This window comes from Vipera ursinii (genome assembly GCF_947247035.1).
Source record: "Vipera ursinii genome assembly, chromosome: 1".
NCBI classification, from domain to species: Eukaryota; Metazoa; Chordata; class Lepidosauria; order Squamata; family Viperidae; genus Vipera; species Vipera ursinii.
Genome location: NC_139512.1, coordinates 61137979 through 61155041, shown reverse-complemented (window position 1 = coordinate 61155041; position 17063 = coordinate 61137979). Strand labels below are relative to the sequence as shown.

General features: G+C 37.2%; 1 protein-coding gene across 1 annotated transcript in view; it reads left to right on the top strand.

Moving 5' to 3' along the window:
• Positions 1-17063, top strand: part of DPH6 (diphthamine biosynthesis 6) — a 236242-nt gene that overhangs the window by 181228 nt on the left and 37951 nt on the right. Inside the window, exon 14 of the mRNA XM_083373895.1 lies at positions 8059-8461. Coding sequence (XP_083230021.1) covers positions 8059-8461 — 403 coding nt within the window. The remainder of the gene's footprint in view (positions 1-8058; positions 8462-17063) is intronic.

Below are 17063 nucleotides of genomic sequence, written 5' to 3'. Positions count from 1 at the left end.
CGAATCCCACCTTATCTCGGTCAGTGGGGAAATCAGCTGCTCTCACGCTGATATAAAGCTGGCATTGTCCCAGGAAGGCAGGAAACAGTTCTGGTTTACCAGCAAATTTATCCGGCATAGCTATCTGACATTTCCTCCTGGGTGGGGGGGCAGCATGTACCTGAGCCTGCAGTTGTGCCACCTGAGTGGCCAGCAAGGTGAGTTGCTGGTTGAGCTGGGCATTCTCGGCAAGAAGCTGCTCCATCGTAGTAATAAGGGGTGGGTGGCTGAAAGCAAACTGTTCTGAACCAGCCCTCTTCTCGCAACCCCTATTCAAAAAGAAGAGTCTGGAGAGCGTCCAAGGCTAAAAGGCTTCTGCCAAGATTTAATTACGCAGTTAACAAAAACACTAGAGCTTGTCTTCTCAAGCGGAAAAGTTGCTTTCAGCAACCAGCCCCTCCCCAAACACTCCTTTTATAGAGAGCTCAGGGCGTGGTCTCCCTGTGCCTCCTCCCGAGGAGTCTCACAGCCTTTCTTTGTTTGTTCCTGCTCGACTGCCTCCTGCATCGGGCGTCCTTGAACAGGGCCAGCTGTGGGTCATCTTCCTCCGCACTCTCGGGCTCACGCAGCTGAGAAGAGGTCCCCGGCTGAGGACTCTGCAAAGCCTCCAAATCATCATCAGCCGGTTCGTTTCCCTCCTCCCCCACATCTGAGTCCTCCGATACATCGGAGCCGGCTGTCGGACCCACAGGTTGGCCCTGAGTCACAACACCTGTATCTATAATGGCAGATATTCTTAAAATTAGTTTGCGGGTCCATTGTTTGAAAAATATCATCCAACGTTAAAATATTTTGCTCCATTCTGTATTGGTAAATTAAATTAAGTATTCTTTTTTAATGGTAATCTTTTTAGTTCTTTCTGGTTTCCTCTAGTGTCCAACCCTCAAAATTCCACCCTATCATGTATTTTTAAGGGAATTCAAACAAAACCATTTGCCCACAGTAAGGATTCCTATAATAAATTCCCATAGCTTATTTCAAATTCAATCTGGACTCGTAGCCAATTTGTAATTTTCCAAATTAAAGTTCTAATCACTGTTTTGCTGTTTATTGAAAAAACGGTTAAGTCCTTAAACTTAAAATATTTAAAATGTGTTTCACTAAGGATTGAAAGAAACTCACCTGATGTTGTAAAACATGTTTTTTTAAAATTCCATTTATATCCCGCCCTTCTCCGAAGACTCAGGGCGGCTTACAAGCTTAGCAGTAGCCTTCATTCAATGTATATGCCTGCTTATTAGGGCTTTCACACACACACCCCAAGCGGCATTATTACAAAGTCAGCTTAATTGCCCCCAACAATCTGGGTCCTCATTTTACCTACCTCGGAAGGATGGAAGGCTGAGTCAACCTTGAGCCTGGTGGGATGCGAACCTGCACTAATTGCAGGCAGCTGGTGTTACTTAAGGAGGCATTAGCCCATTGCTCCACCAAGGCTCTAATAGATGAAAGTTTCTAAAGTTCATTCCTCTAAAGTTTCTAATAGATGAAAAGCAGTTAACAAGCAATTTTTGAAAGCGATTAGAAAATAAAGTATGCAAATCCAGTAACCTTAAATGTGCTGATGACCAAAAATGGCTTTCCCTTATCTTCTATAGCTATAATCCTAAAAGGTACCACTGACTTGCAGCCTTCTAGCAACCTGCCATAGATATGCAGAGCTCAGGCTTTCAGTTCCCATGAGGAGCAAGAGGAACGGTCTGGAGCACTTGTGGGCAATCACAAGTCCTATCCTTGTCTGGACAAGAATTACAGATAGTCCTTGACTTAACAAAAGTCCATTTAGTGATTGTTCAAAGAGTGTGGTGACACAGTGGTTAGAATGCAGTATTGCAGGCTAATTCTGCTGACTGCCAATTGCCAGCAGTTCGGCAATTCCAATCTCACCAGCTCAAGATTTGATCCAGAATTCCATTCTTCCAAGGTCGGTAAAATGAGGACCCAGATTATTGGGGGCAATATGCTGACTCTGTAAACTGGTTAGAGAGGGCTGTATATAAGTCTTATTGCTATTGCTACAATGGCACTGAAAAAACAGACGACAATTTTTCACACTTACAATCTTTGCAGCATCGCCATGTTCATGTGAGCAAAATTCAGATGATTGGCAACTGGTTCATACTTGTGACCTTTGCTGTGTCCCAAGGTCATGTGATCCTTTTTTCAAACTTTTGATAGCAAAATCAATGGGGAAGCCAGATTCACTTAACAAATATGTTACTAATTTATCCACTGCAGTGATAAACTTAACAACTGTGGCACGAAAGATTGTAAAATGGGGCAAAACTCTAATGAATGTCTCACTTAACAGAAATTTTGGGCTCAATTGTGGTCGTAATTCAAGGACTACCTGTACTTCTAGCAGAGCCATCCTTGGTTCACCATTTCTTCTCTGTAAATTTTTATCTTTTTAGTTTTAGTGTGTAGTGAAAAAACTTGCATCAATTCTTTAGTGGTTCTAGGTTAGGACAATCTACTTTTTATAATATCTCCTCTGGGCAATCTAATATAATGATTTGATATTAAGTCAAATAATGTTAATGTCTATATTAGTAGATTTATAGCACATTAATTATGAATTGCAAGTGTACGATGAACTGGGAATTAAATATTAACTTGACAGAAATGAAATACAGCAGGAATAGATGCTGATAAGTACTTTAATAGTAATTGCCATCCATGAAATAATTACAGACACACACACACACCAAATTACTCACTGGATTAATACATTGTTATTATTTTTTTAATGTCCCTGTTAAACATCAAAGAAGACGTTGAAAATCTTGATGACATGTAATTCAGCTGTTTTCTAGTGAAATTGTGTCTGAGATTTCTTTAAGAGATTTTGCTTTTTTAAAATGCATTTGTGATAGCATCAAATCCAATAATTTATAGCAAAAGAACAGCACATAGTTTGTTTATTAGCTATAAATAATTGTTGATAATTAGCATGATCACTGTTGTAACTTTATATATTGGGACAATGATACAACTAAGCCAATCTTTTTGGAAATGCAAGAAATTATAGGGGTGAAAAGAAGTGCTAATTTGAATGCCACCAAACATTTATTTTTAGGAATTTTGATAACATTAAGTCTTTGCTAGAAGCTTTCCTGTTTTCAACTGAACTACGAATATTTGGATTTCTAGGAATGAAACTGGGGGCCATTCAGGAAGGATATTATCTATTAGTGGGTATACAAATCATCACCTAGATGTATCTTGAGCAAGTCATGAATGTTTGTCCCAAAAATGGATAATCGGCATGTAAATATTAGTAGAATTAAATCTAGCTGGGAACTGAGTTCCTAGGTATTAAAACATGCAACCATCTTTACATAACAAAGCCTGTTGAAACATGGTCCAATTCTATAATGCATAACTTTGCTTTTTTCCTTCAGTAGCCTCTTTTTTAGTGAATAGAAGGTTTCACATGAAGAATTATTGTTGTAGCTATGGACATTTTTATAAGCTGGACATACATTTTGTGAGACATACTCTGTATCAAACCAAGATTTAGTTCATTTATTGGGATGTTAAAAAAAGGAATGTGATCAGAATGTAAGTATTCGAGCAAATTACTGAAATGTAGAGATTGTTTCATGGATATCGCTAGCTGTATTTAAAGACTCTTTCCGGAAATAGCCATCAGACATTAAAAAAAGTGATTTGAGACCATGGACAGCTTATTAGATTATACAAGTCTGAGTTATGTGTCAGTAGAAAAGGGACTCTTAACTTGTGAAAGCAAAGAACCTCATTAATGACAGATGTCTTCTAAAGTGAAATCATAAAGTGGCTTGAGTAGTCTACATCAGGGCTTTTCAACTTTTTCAAAGATTGTACCACTTAGAATATAACAATATTTGAGTACCACCACTGCTTAGCAAGGCATCAAAAACTTGATGACTAAAAGGGTGGGGGGGGTTTTGGGCTTTACTGGTTAGATTCATTTGTTGCTCACAGAAGCTTCTCTCTTGCTCTCATTTACTCACATGTTGCTCACAAAAGCTTCTCTCTCTTTCACATACATTGCTCACACAAGCTTCTCTCTTGCTCTCATTCATGCACACATTGCTCGCAAAAGCTTCTCTCTTGTTGTCATTCACTCATACATTGCTTGCAAAAACTTCTCTCTTGCTCTCATTTACTCACATTGCTCGCAAAAGCTTCTCTCTTGCTCTCATTCACTCATACGTTGCTTGCAAAAGCTTCTCTCGCTCTTTCACTCACACATTGCTAGCACAAGCTTCTCTCTCGCTCTTTCACTCACCCTTCGCTCGCAAAGGCTACTACTCAGTCTCTCCTCTCTGCTTCGCTAACAAAAGCCTCTTCTATTCTCTCTTTCTCTGTGTGTTTTTTTCTCTCCCGCCAATACCTGCTCCTTTTATAGCTTCTCCTCTCTGTGCCCTGCTCCTCCTTTTCCTGGTGCACCGGAAACTCCAACCAGCGTGCAACTGCACACACAGATCCTGGGGCTTCTTGCCAAGCCCTGCAGCTCCAGGTGGTCTCCAGGCATGTGCGGCACTGCTTTAGCTCGTTCCCTCCCCTGCTACACTTGGCTAGGGGGTCGTGTACTACCTGCCAATGCTAAAGTAACACCTGTGGTATGCATACCACCAGTTGAAAAAACCTGGTCTACAAGTATTGGTTTGGATAGTTTAAAGCTGTATTCTACTGTTTCAAGACAAAACATGCATTGTAGGGGTAGATAATAATGGTCATGTCATGGTTCCAATAGATAAGACCAGTAAAAGCGGAACTCCAAGGCTAGAGGTTTCCTTAAACAACATATTTATTGGCTACAAAGTATTGGCATGGTCAAAAGTGAAACCAAGTCTGGAGTTCCCTCCCAAGTATTACAATGTTACAAAGTTGAACTTTCCACCCCAACACTTATATTATTATCCGCATTCCCCAATAGAATACTTTGGCGGACTTTCTAACAGAAGACTAAGCCCTCCAAAAGTCAGGCAGCAATGACCTTGGTTCCCACGGGACAATTTATTGTTTAGTCCAACCTTAAAACCACTCATTCCTCCCTCCCAGTACTGTGGCAACCAAAAATGAAGCAAAAATGGCTTCAGCCAGGATCGTTGCAGTGTTGACAGGTCATTTGGAAAAGAGAGCACATATGACAGGAGTTGAGGCATTTGTATATAATGAATCTGGAAAAATCAGGTGACAACTGGCAGGGAACAAGGGATGCATGTGATAATTTTTGTCCATGAGCTTATCTGTTGTTTTAGGTTGGGTCTCTGAGATAGAGAAGCTAAGATGTCTTGCACAGAGATGTCCACCATAACAGAATCTGAGCTATTTAGTGATAGCTGCTGGAGCTATTTAGTGATAGCTGCTGGAAAGCAACTGATAGACTAAAGAGGTATTCCATCTGACATTGACAGGATGACAGAGACGCATGCCACTGGGGAAGAAGATGTGTTGCTCTTGATAAATCATAGTTAGGAACAGCTATATTATCTGTATGATTGCTGTTTAAAACAAGTCCCTTTGAATTTATCGGAAGACAGATTTGGGTCTTCTGGACAACAATTGTAAAGCCATTGGGAAACAATGCCTTTACAATGCCTTCTGCCTTAACTCTGAAGAACAAAAACTTGACCATTCTTGGGTAGCAAGACAAAAGAGTTTTGTATTTAAGAGTAGGACAGCAGAAGATAATTAATTCATCCTGGCAGGGATTCATCCTTCCTAGGTGAGCTTCTCTGGGATAGTAACCAGGCTCTTATCTGTATCTTTTCTTCCAGTTCTTCTCTTAGCAGTGAGCCCAACATAAGTAAGCACTAATAAAGACTTATTTGTCAGGTTTGGAAATTTGGAAGTTTAGCTAGGAGAAATTTAAAGAGAAGCCAGGTAGTTTCCCATTTTCATGAACATAGATGGGACTATGCAGGTATTAAATGTAAGTATAATGTCTCTGGAGTTTAGAAGACACTTTGCCACTATAAATCCACTGGGATACATAGCAGCTAGGGCAAAGAAATTGCTGGTTTTTTGTTTTTGTTTTTTTTAGAAAAGCCACATTAGTAGATATGTGTTGCATTATTTTGGATAATAAGAATAATTAAAGTTGTAAAACGTATCATAACACAATTTATCTCAGTGGGGTGAATTCAGCTAATTTTCTTACCTACTGGAATGCCTCTTGGGGAATATTCTAAAAGATATAGAAAAGAGTTCAATTTTCCATTGATGGCATTTAGACTCAAATATGCCAGGAAAACTGTGTCATCAATAAAATGCTGATATGCCATGAATTCAGCCCTGAAATGCAGAGTATTACGTGCACTGTAATTTTTTTAGCTACTCTGTTGATTCAGCAAAAACATTTCTTGCAGAGAGAGCAAGAGAGAGAGGCAGGCATATCCCATCCATTTATATTTTCTGCTTCTACCTTTACCTCATAAACGGAAACCTCTTATAAATAACCAGAGGTTCAAGGTGGTTGTTTAAGAAAAGTAAATCTTTTACCCTTACTGTCATGCAGTCTGAGTCTGGAACCAGTCATCAATTCTTAATTGTGTCAGGATACTTCTTCCCCTTTTCCTCATCTTTTTTTCACTTTGGAGTTTGAAAAATATTCAAGGTGAAACAAAACCAGCCACAACTTATAAGAAATTAGTCAGCAAATTAAAAGCTTAACTAAACAAAAATAACATTATTTTTAAAAAGACAAGAGTAGAGGGGATAAGAAGGTTCAGGGAGATATCTCACCAGCTATGACAAAAAAACAAAATCAACCTGAGAGGTGTTTTAGGAGTACTACTCTGGGAGCAGTTGTAGGGAGTTCTAGACCAGCTGGGAAATAAAGAAGAAGAAGCATACTGTATGGGCAACAAATCACTCTGGAAAGAAAAGAATTAAAATACACTTCAGTATCAAGAGCCAGTGAAAGCAAAGTGATTTTGGAACAGGAAAAGTCCCACAACTGGCTGAATCAACACCCTGAGAAAACAAACAAAGGAATTTCTGCTGTGGTGATTTGGGACACAGGAATTAGTTTTCATATCCCTGTGAAGAGGCTACGTTAGGTCACCAGCATTTTGCATAAATTCTATTCTGCAACCCCAGATTTACAATCTTGGAACAATAATGGTTGTCCCCAGATGCCTTTTTTCTAGAAACTCTATACTTTCATGGGCTCAGAAACAAGCAGCCAGTGGCGTAGCGTGGGTTGTCAGCACCCGGGGCAAGGCAAGTAATTTGCGCCCCCTAACCTGTGGATTTTAGCAGTCGAGTCTCTTCCACTAGATTAGTTAAAGAAACCCTTACCCCCTAAGCACATGTATTGTTTGTTATGAAAATACTGATGTAATTAAAGTAAAATGCATCTAATGCGCCCCCCCAGATGTTGCGCCCGGTGCTGCTGGCCCCCCCTGCACCCCCCACGCTACGCCACTGCAAGCAGCCTTAGTTAGGATGAAAATTGGCTCCTACAAAGGTTAATAATATGGTTCTGTATGTATGTCTGCTGAAAGAATTAAGTTTTTTTAAATTTCTGGAATTCTTTATTTGCTTTTTTGTTGTAATGAATGGCATGAGGCCATTTCTCATATTGGCCAATTGGTTGTATCCAACCTGGGTTTACAAAATGGTCCTCTCTGATTTGTTGTTCATTTGCTTTTCTAGCCATCATAAGGTTTCTGTTTGTGAACTCGTTATCAATGTAACAGACAGATAAATAAATCATTATTTAATATGGACCACATTAAATTAGTATTTAAAAATAATTCTAAATTATTTTCTTCTTATGAAATACATTTTGTTGCTTCCTCCTTTTTCATCTTATTTTTTTTCACATAAAACAAAATTTTATGTGACGTGTTATTTGATCTATACAATGAAATGCATAGCTTACCAGTCCTTGTGCATTAAATGTTTATAGCTTTTCCCTCTATGTATGTGTACATGTGTGCATAAAGTATATGTATACTGTATATACACCTTTAAACAATAATATTGTCTAATGTTTGGTGTGATCTGCTTTATTTCCAGACAAAAGATGAAGACATAAATAATGATGTGCCTGCAACACATGGAGAACTTGTTGTTGTTGTGATACCTTTTCTTCCAAGAGCTGCTTCCATTGAATGGCATGTCATTGCAGTAGTAGACCAACAACAGAGGCAAAAACTTACACAGATAAGGTCACTGGAGAGCTGCCAAATTAGATGTGAAGCTATGCAGTCCTATCCAACATGTGCTACTGCTGTTACCATATCTTTAACTCTGACTTCACCATCAACTTCTACAATCAATTTAGATGTAGTCCTGCATGGTATGGTGGAAATGTTTCAACAAGTTGTAGAGAAGATGTCAACATATGGTGACATAACTCCATTAAGTCTTAGAACATTCTTCCGAACAAATATTGTCAAAAGAAAAGCACTAAAAACAGGTAAGTCTGTCATGTATTTTTAAGTATCGTGGAAAAATGTCAAATAATGAAGTGATTTTGTCTTTGTTTTGGGTGTGTGGTCTACCTAGGATTTCCCAATAATCCCAGGCATTTCTCAAAGAACATTGAACAATAAAGAATTTAAACTCAATTGTTGAATTAGACTTTCTTAGTTCCAGAAGTGTATTCAGTGCCAGGGTCAAAACAATCCTATTTACACTGAACTTTAAAAGCCAAAAGTTTTTTTTTCCAAATTCTTCAAATAGCACATTTAACAACAGGTTTTTTTAGATGTTGTTAAAACATAATGTGTCAAAGATTGAGACTGCAGCCCTATCTAGGTTAGCATTTATCATATGAGTTCTTTCAATAATATCTGCCTTCCTATCAGTGTTACTGAAAAAAAATGTTAACATCCTGACGTGTTCTGCATACTCTGGATAGATATATCTTGGAGGAAAGACTTTGCATATACAATAATATTGTTTTTTATACAAATTTTATTGATTTTCTGATATTACATTCACATATTTGAAAAGCAACGTGGTAGCTGGGTAGTAGTAATTCAATTACATACAGATATCATTAGTACAGATTTCAAATTCCTACCATAAATATTTCCTCTCTTTTTCCCTTCATATATAGTGTCTACTTGTAAATTAAAAGACAAGTTTTATCCTATCCATCACATAGAAAATAACTTTCTTACCTATATCCATAGTTTTGGTTTACACATATTCTAATTGTTTTAACACACAATCTTTTAGACAATCAATGACCTAATAGATTTTTCAATTTTAATTTCCACTAACATTTAGCTTTAACATTTGATATTTATCATTCCCAAGATTTTTAGTATACTCCCAATTCATCTATCACCATTCCTCACAATACAATACAATAATATTGTATTAACCTCCATGAACCAGTATCCTTATGCAACAAGATTCTTGCTTAGCAGAATCCAACACATGTATATATCTGTGGAGGATTTCCTTTGCATCCATTTGCATTGAATGTAGTTCAGATGATTTGCTGGGGACAGCGCTTAACGGGAGTAATATGATCCCACTGTTGGTTTTATAGTATTTAAGTAGGGTTTATGTAACTCCAAACTCTGGTTAATAATAGAGATACTTCTGGATATCTTTATAATTTGTTTTACCTATGTAATAATTAATCATTTTTAAAAAGTGTAGTTTCCAGAAAAGTGCAGTCATTCAATATATTTGTCTTCAACAAAGAAAAGGGTTCTACTGAGTTCCCAGAAGTCAGCACAAGTGAATATTGTTAATGTATTGTTTCATGCACTCACATGCACCATCTCATTGAACCGTAACTGATTTTCATGAATTTGTGTGGAAAATGAAAGTAAAAATAACAGGAATTAATACGTGTATTATAAAGCTAAGTAATTAGAACTTCTGGTGCATCAAACAGCCTATTATGTGAGTAGAATTTGTGTAGGTTAACCAGCCTTTCCCAGCTTGGACTTCTTCCAGATGTGTGGACTTAAATTTCTAGTTTTCCCAGCCTGTCTGGCCATTACTGATCATTTTGGAAGTTGAAACCCATATAATTGGAAGGCACATAGACTGTTGTAGACAGAATTCTTTAAAATTGTCTATCTTTCAGAATACAATACATATCCATTAGTATAGACCAGTGATGGCGAACCTTTTAGAGACCGAGTGCCCAAACTGCAACCCAAAACCCACTTACGTATCATCGGGTGCCGGGTGCGTGTGGCCCTTTGGGTGGGTGTGGCCAATTGGATGGGAATGGCCCACTGGGTGGGCATGGCTGCAGTGGTAACAGCAGACTGGGTGGGACTAAAAAGTTCAATCAATCAATTCCAACTTTGAGAACTTTTTTTCCCCGCGAGAAATTGAAATTGATTGATTGAACCTTTTTTTTTGTACACAGCGGCAGAGGCCTAAAGCAAATAGGTTTTATAAAACCCAGCTGAAGGCCTAGGACTGGGGAGACAGCACGCGTGCCCACAGAGGGGGCTCTTCGTGCCACCTATGGCACACAGCTATAGACAGTATGGAGACCTCCTTTTGTACAGAATGAAGATTTGGAACTAAATTGATCTATGGCTGCGGATTTGGGAAATGCAGAATATAATATAGCAAAAACCTACTAATTTATTATTGAATATATACTAGAAACCACTATTGCTGTGGGAAACCCCTTGTACCCAGGTTCTGTGCAGAAAAAGAATTGCAATTTTCAGTGTCTTGTCTTTCAAATCTCTTTAGAGTGTTATGACTCTGTGGGTATAGCTCAGGCAGTGATAACTCCCAAATGTGCAAACATGAAAAAGAGATAGATGTAAAGCTCAACTATCCATATTAATTAACTGACATAAATGTTACCCCTCAAAGATTGTACCGTCCCTATTTTTATATCTAACCTGCAGCATTATTCAGGGGAAATTTAAGTTGACGTTCCTTAATAGATTTAAAATATACAAACAGGATGGAATAAAGTTGTGACAGGAAATGAACACAGCTAGTGCATGAAAGAAGGAATTAAGATATAACCTGACAGGCCGTTATTTGTTGCACAATAGTTTGTTGTAAAAAATGAGTAGAATGTGCTTTTAGACTGAATTCTTTGTTCTCTTCTTCAGAGTCTTTGAAGGGGTCTACAAGAATTATTACGATTTTATTTGCATTTACAGTAATTTTGGTCCACTAATTTTACATATCCCAATTTTAGAAGCAGAAAATTTGGATAAATATCTATATCCAGTATTAACACTTAAAGTCCACATAATTCCGCATCAGCCACCAGAATAATTTTTATTATAGAGGGATAGAAACTTGTTAAATAAACAAAGACACAAATAACACAGTGGGCCTTCTGCCAGTTTTGTTTGGTTGACCAAGCTGTGATTGTTCCAGAGAGTGATTAGTCTGTCAGGGTGATGCATGCTTTCATAATCTTTCAATATTGTAGAGTGCTGTACTTAGGGCCAGCCTAGAAGAAAACCAGCAATTTCAGTGGATGCAAATGCAGTTGCCACAGTTCAAATTGGCCCTGAGAGTTGGATTTATTAGCTATTTATGTTTTTTCAAGTCAAACAAGTGAAGAAATTCCTTTCCGTACCTTAACTTATACATGCCTTAACTTTAAAAAAAAGAATTTGTGTGGTTTGTTGGAAGGGAACACGAGAGAAGGTCTTTGTAGAAATTCTGCCTTCACTTATGGGCCTGCGGTGTTGGTGCCAAATTAAAACTTGTTTAGGCATTTGTTTTTTAGCATATTTATACATAATCTGTTCTACTGCTAATTTTTTATAAGTGCACTTTACAATTCTATTGTGTTAGTCTTTTGTAATTAGCACAGAAGGTGATTTAAAAGAATCAACAATGTGTTTTTGGTCAATTGTTATAATCAGCCAAAGTCATTCATAGTAAAACAGAAAAATCCATATCAATTATCCAATATGTGACTGGTAGTCTCAGAACATCTTAAGAACATAACTAGTATAGATGTTTGATGTTGCTCAGAAATAATTCTTGGTTCATAATAATTTAACAATAATGATAGCAAAATCTTATAAATCTTCATGAGCCACAAAAATCCTAACTTTAGCTGGTTGATAAACAAGAACAAGAATTTGAGTACCTCACCATATTTGATCAGAATTATAGCACCTGATTTGATCCCATAGGTAGAGGAAGAAACATGAGGCAAGTGAGACAAATAATATAAACGAAACATTTTTTCTTAAATAGAGAGGTAGCATTTCAAATTACAGCATATTTACAGCATATTTAGTTTATCCATTGAAACCCTTCCTTATGTGAAAATATCTATGTTCATTTATTAAAATGTCTATAGTTTACATTAGATTTATTTTAATATTGGAATGAAAAAATAAAGAAATATATCTTTGTCCTTTGAACCAGATTCACGCTTGCAGGAGTTAATTGAATTCCATAGTCCAATCTTTTCACTGCATGTTGGAGCTAAAAGACAATTTGCTAAGTAGACATGGAAGTTATTGAGGATGGGAAAAAAAGAAATTCTGTTGCAAATCTGAAATTAGTTGCTAATTAAAACCACGTATTTTTCCTTTTTTGTCAAAAAGAATTTCATAGTTTATTGAGCCAAAAATTAATAAATCAGAACAGCCCATTGTAGTTCACAAAACAAAATCTAAAATATGGATTATCTCTGTGTTGCAACTGATTACATTTTAGCTAATGTTACTGATGTCAGAAAAGGTAAAGATTTGTGCTCAAACAGGAGAAAGATAGCTTTCTGTCAGCCAAAGATGAAATATAAAGTTGTATTAAAGCAAGTGTGACCCTAATGGTGAACTTCTGTGTAACAATTCCGCCTACCAAATGAGAGCATTATAGGCTGTGTGTATGTGTGTGTATACACATACACACATATACATACATACACACACATATACATACACACACACACACACACACACACAGAGACACACACACACTTCCTTCGATACTTTAATGCCTCTAGAAGGCTTTAGCATGAATTATGACTATTTATTTCCATATTCTCATTTACAAGTTCATTAATATAAATCAAATGGTTTCCCTATGCCAGCCAGACAAATTAGGTTATTTCTCAGCATGTGTACCTCCTCGATATTAAGACTTTAGCAAGCCTTGTTCATACTCATTATACAAAAATATAGAAAGATATAAATTACTAATCCTATTCTTTGTAGAGAAATCAGCACGCTAGAAGGCAATATGATAAAACTTGCTTACGGTAATCTCTGATATAATTTGTATCTCTGAACTGCTGTGAAATCTTCTACGGGGCAAACTGTCTTACAAGAAGCATCACAATTTCATAAGGTAGTATAACAAATGAAAACTGAAGCGAAAAAACTTTAATCCTATCCCTAGAGAGAGTGTCACGTAATGAAAACATGACTAGATTCATGGCGGCAGAAGCATTCCACATTTAAAAGGAAGCAACTCACAAAGATTCTGCATTTGCTATCTCAACTGAATGAATAGATAGAAACTATTTCAGTGCAGTATGGGTGATTATGTTTAGTCTTGTCACCTAACAAGACTGTGATCCAATTTACATTTACAGTTCTTAACTGTTCTTAAAAACAATGTCTGAATTAAGTAGACCAGCTATCCTCTGAGGGACCTTTCCACTCTAGGATTCTGATCGTTTGAAATAAATTTTCCAATAATTTTTAGTCCCAGTTTGTTTGAAACATTATTCTGGAAAATTGCATTTGACCCCATTATGTCTTCTGAAAAATATTAGTAGTACTAATGACTCTCTTGCAAATCAGAGGTCTCTTTTCCTCTTTTTCATTTAAAATGCATAACAGTGCTTAATCAACATCCAGATTAGCCAGGGCTAATAGAAGAGAACGTGAACTACGTGTCTCAAGATCACCCCAATACTTGGAACACTTGGGAGTAACTGTAGTCCACGCAATCCATGTAGTCCTTTTTTCCCATCAGGAAAACTATTGAAAAGAAAGTATAGGCCTCCTCAACTGTGAGCCCCAATCAGTCAGTTAGCTAAGTAAGAGATAGTAACATCTCTTTGATCTTTGATGTTTCATTCACTGGAAATCTAATAAAGAGACTGTTCTACAATTTCTGACTATTTTGTTGTATGGTTGTTTTATTCATACCTTAGTTGCTATTGTTGCATTCATGAATATAACATATTTTACAGGGAGTGCAGAATTATTAGGCAAGTTGTATTTTTGAGGATTAATTTTATTATTGAACAACAACCATGTTCTCAATGAACCCAAAAAACTCATTAATATCAAAGCTGAATATTTTTGGAAGTAGTTTTTAGTTTGTTTTTAGTTATAGCTATTTTAGGGGGATATCTGTGTGTGCAGGTGACTATTACTGTGCATAATTATTAGGCAACTTAACAAAAAACAAATATATACCCATTTCAATTATTTATTTTTACCAGTGAAACCAATATAACATCTCAACATTCACAAATATACATTTCTGACATTCAAAAACATAACAAAAACAAATCAGTGACCAATATAGCCACCTTTCTTTGCAAGGACACTCAAAAGCCTGCCATCCATGGATTCTGTCAGTGTTTTGATCTGTTCACCATCAACATTGCGTGCAGCAGCAACCACAGCCTCCCAGACACTGTTCAGAGAGGTGTACTGTTTTCCCTCCTTGTAAATCTCACATTTGATGATGGACCACAGGTTCTCAATGGGGTTCAGATCAGGTGAACAAGGAGGCCATGTCATTAGATTTCCTTCTTTTATACCCTTTCTTGCCAGCCACGCTGTGGAGTACTTGGACGCGTGTGATGGAGCATTGTCCTGCATGAAAATCATGTTTTTCTTGAAGGATGCAGACTTCTTCCTGTACCACTGCTTGAAGAAGGTGTCTTCCAGAAACTGGCAGTAGGACTGGGAGTTGAGCTTGACTCCATCCTCAACCCGAAAAGGCCCCACAAGCTCATCTTTGATGATACCAGCCCAAACCAGTACTCCACCTCCACCTTGCTGGCGTCTGAGTCGGACTGGAGCTCTCTGCCCTTTACCAATCCAGCCACGGGCCCATCCATCTGGCCCATCAAGACTCACTCTCATTTCATCAGTCCATAAAACCTTAGAAAAATCAGTCTTGAGATATTTCTTGGCCCAGTCTTGACGTTTCAGCTTGTGTGTCTTGTTCAGTGGTGGTCGTCTTTCAGCCTTTCTTACCTTGGCCATGTCTCTGAGTATTGCACACCTTGTGCTTTTGGGCACTCCAGTGATGTTGCAGCTCTGAAATATGGCCAAACTGGTGGCAAGTGGCATCTTGGCAGCTGCACGCTTGACTTTTCTCAGTTCATGGGCAGTTATTTTGCGCCTTGGTTTCTCCACACGCTTCTTGCGACCCTGTTGACTATTTTGAATGAAACGCTTGATTGTTCGATGATCACGCTTCAGAAGCTTTGCAATTTTAAGAGTGCTGCATCCCTCTGCAAGATATCTCACTATTTTTGACTTTTCTGAGCCTGTCAAGTCCTTCTTTTGACCCATTTTGCCAAAGGAAAGGAAGTTGCCTAATAATTATGCACACCTGATACAGGGTGTTGATGTCATTAGACCACACCCCTTCTCATTACAGAGATGCACATCACCTAATATGCTTAATTGGTAGTAGGCTTTCGAGCCTATACAGCTTGGAGTAAGACAACATGCATAAAGAGGATGATGTGGTCAAAATACTCATTTGCCTAATAATTCTGCACTGCCTGTAGTGTAGCTTGCATATAATGGAATCGTGGTCTTCCAGTGTTTCTTAAGGGTATCCTTTTAAAATAAAGCATGCTCGTGTTACAATTACTAGAATTGGAAAATTAAAGACCCATTTATTCGAACAAGCTGGCCTGGCCTGATGGGGGAATGTCAGGGTTTTAATGGGTTTTTTATATTTTGATCATTTTAATTGGGCAATTATTTAATCCTTTTTTAACTTTTGTATTTCTATTTATATGCCCTGTTCACCGCCCTGAGTCCTTCGGGAGAAGGGCGGTATAAAAATCCAATCAATCAATCAATCAATCAATAAATAAATAAATAAATTTTAAAGTGGGCATTTTTTTTTAAAAAAAAGCAGCATACTCCAGAGCGCCTAAAGATGCTTTTTCATGAGACAACTGGACTTTCTTTTTCTTTGAAGACATTTTGCTTCTCATCCAAGAAGCTTCTTCAGCTCTGACTAGCTGGTGGGGAATGAAAGGATTTATACTCCTTGCAGACAGCTGGTCATTTTCATTCTTTTAGAAAGTCATTGATGCCACCTGGAGGTTTATCTGTTTATCCAGGTGGCATCAAGACTCTCTAAAAGAATGCAAATGACCAACGGTCTACAAGGAGTATAAATCCTTCCATTCTCCACTATCCAGTCAGAGCTGAAGAAGCTTCTTGGGTGAGAAACGAAACGTCTTCAAAGAAAAACAAGGAAGTCCAGATGCCTCGTGAAAAAGCATCTTTGGTACAACTATGACCTGGATGACTGAGAGATCCATAGACATACTCCAGAGCAAGTAATTCCAAGAATAATGGATTTTTCAAAAGTGATTACACTAAAAATTCTTGAATATATATATGCATATTGTACATCTGAACTGTTAGTAATGTAATAGCTATTAGACTTTAGACTTAATCATATAGTTATCTTAAGTTTATCTTATCTCTATTCTTGCTTTATTAATTTATTAATTTGCTAATTTTTAAATTGACTAAATCCCCAAATAATACTTTTAATAATGAGGGCTAGTTTTGTACTTATATTTAATTTTAAGAAATCATGAAATAGTTTAATTTACTAAGCATGATCCAAAGAAGAACTCTTTTGTTTTGCCTTATTTTTTCATGAAAACCTTATCACAAATTAAGTTTTGAAAACTGATTTTCTTAAAGCATTTGAGAGCTATGCAAAAGCCCCCACTCTGCCTGTAAAACACTAAATATGTGATCTTTGTGGAATACACAATATTAATGCATCTGATTGCAAGTGTAATACTGAATTATTAATATAATTGGTAGGGTTTTTTCATGATTGTTGATGGAATGTGAATTTCCCTAATTACA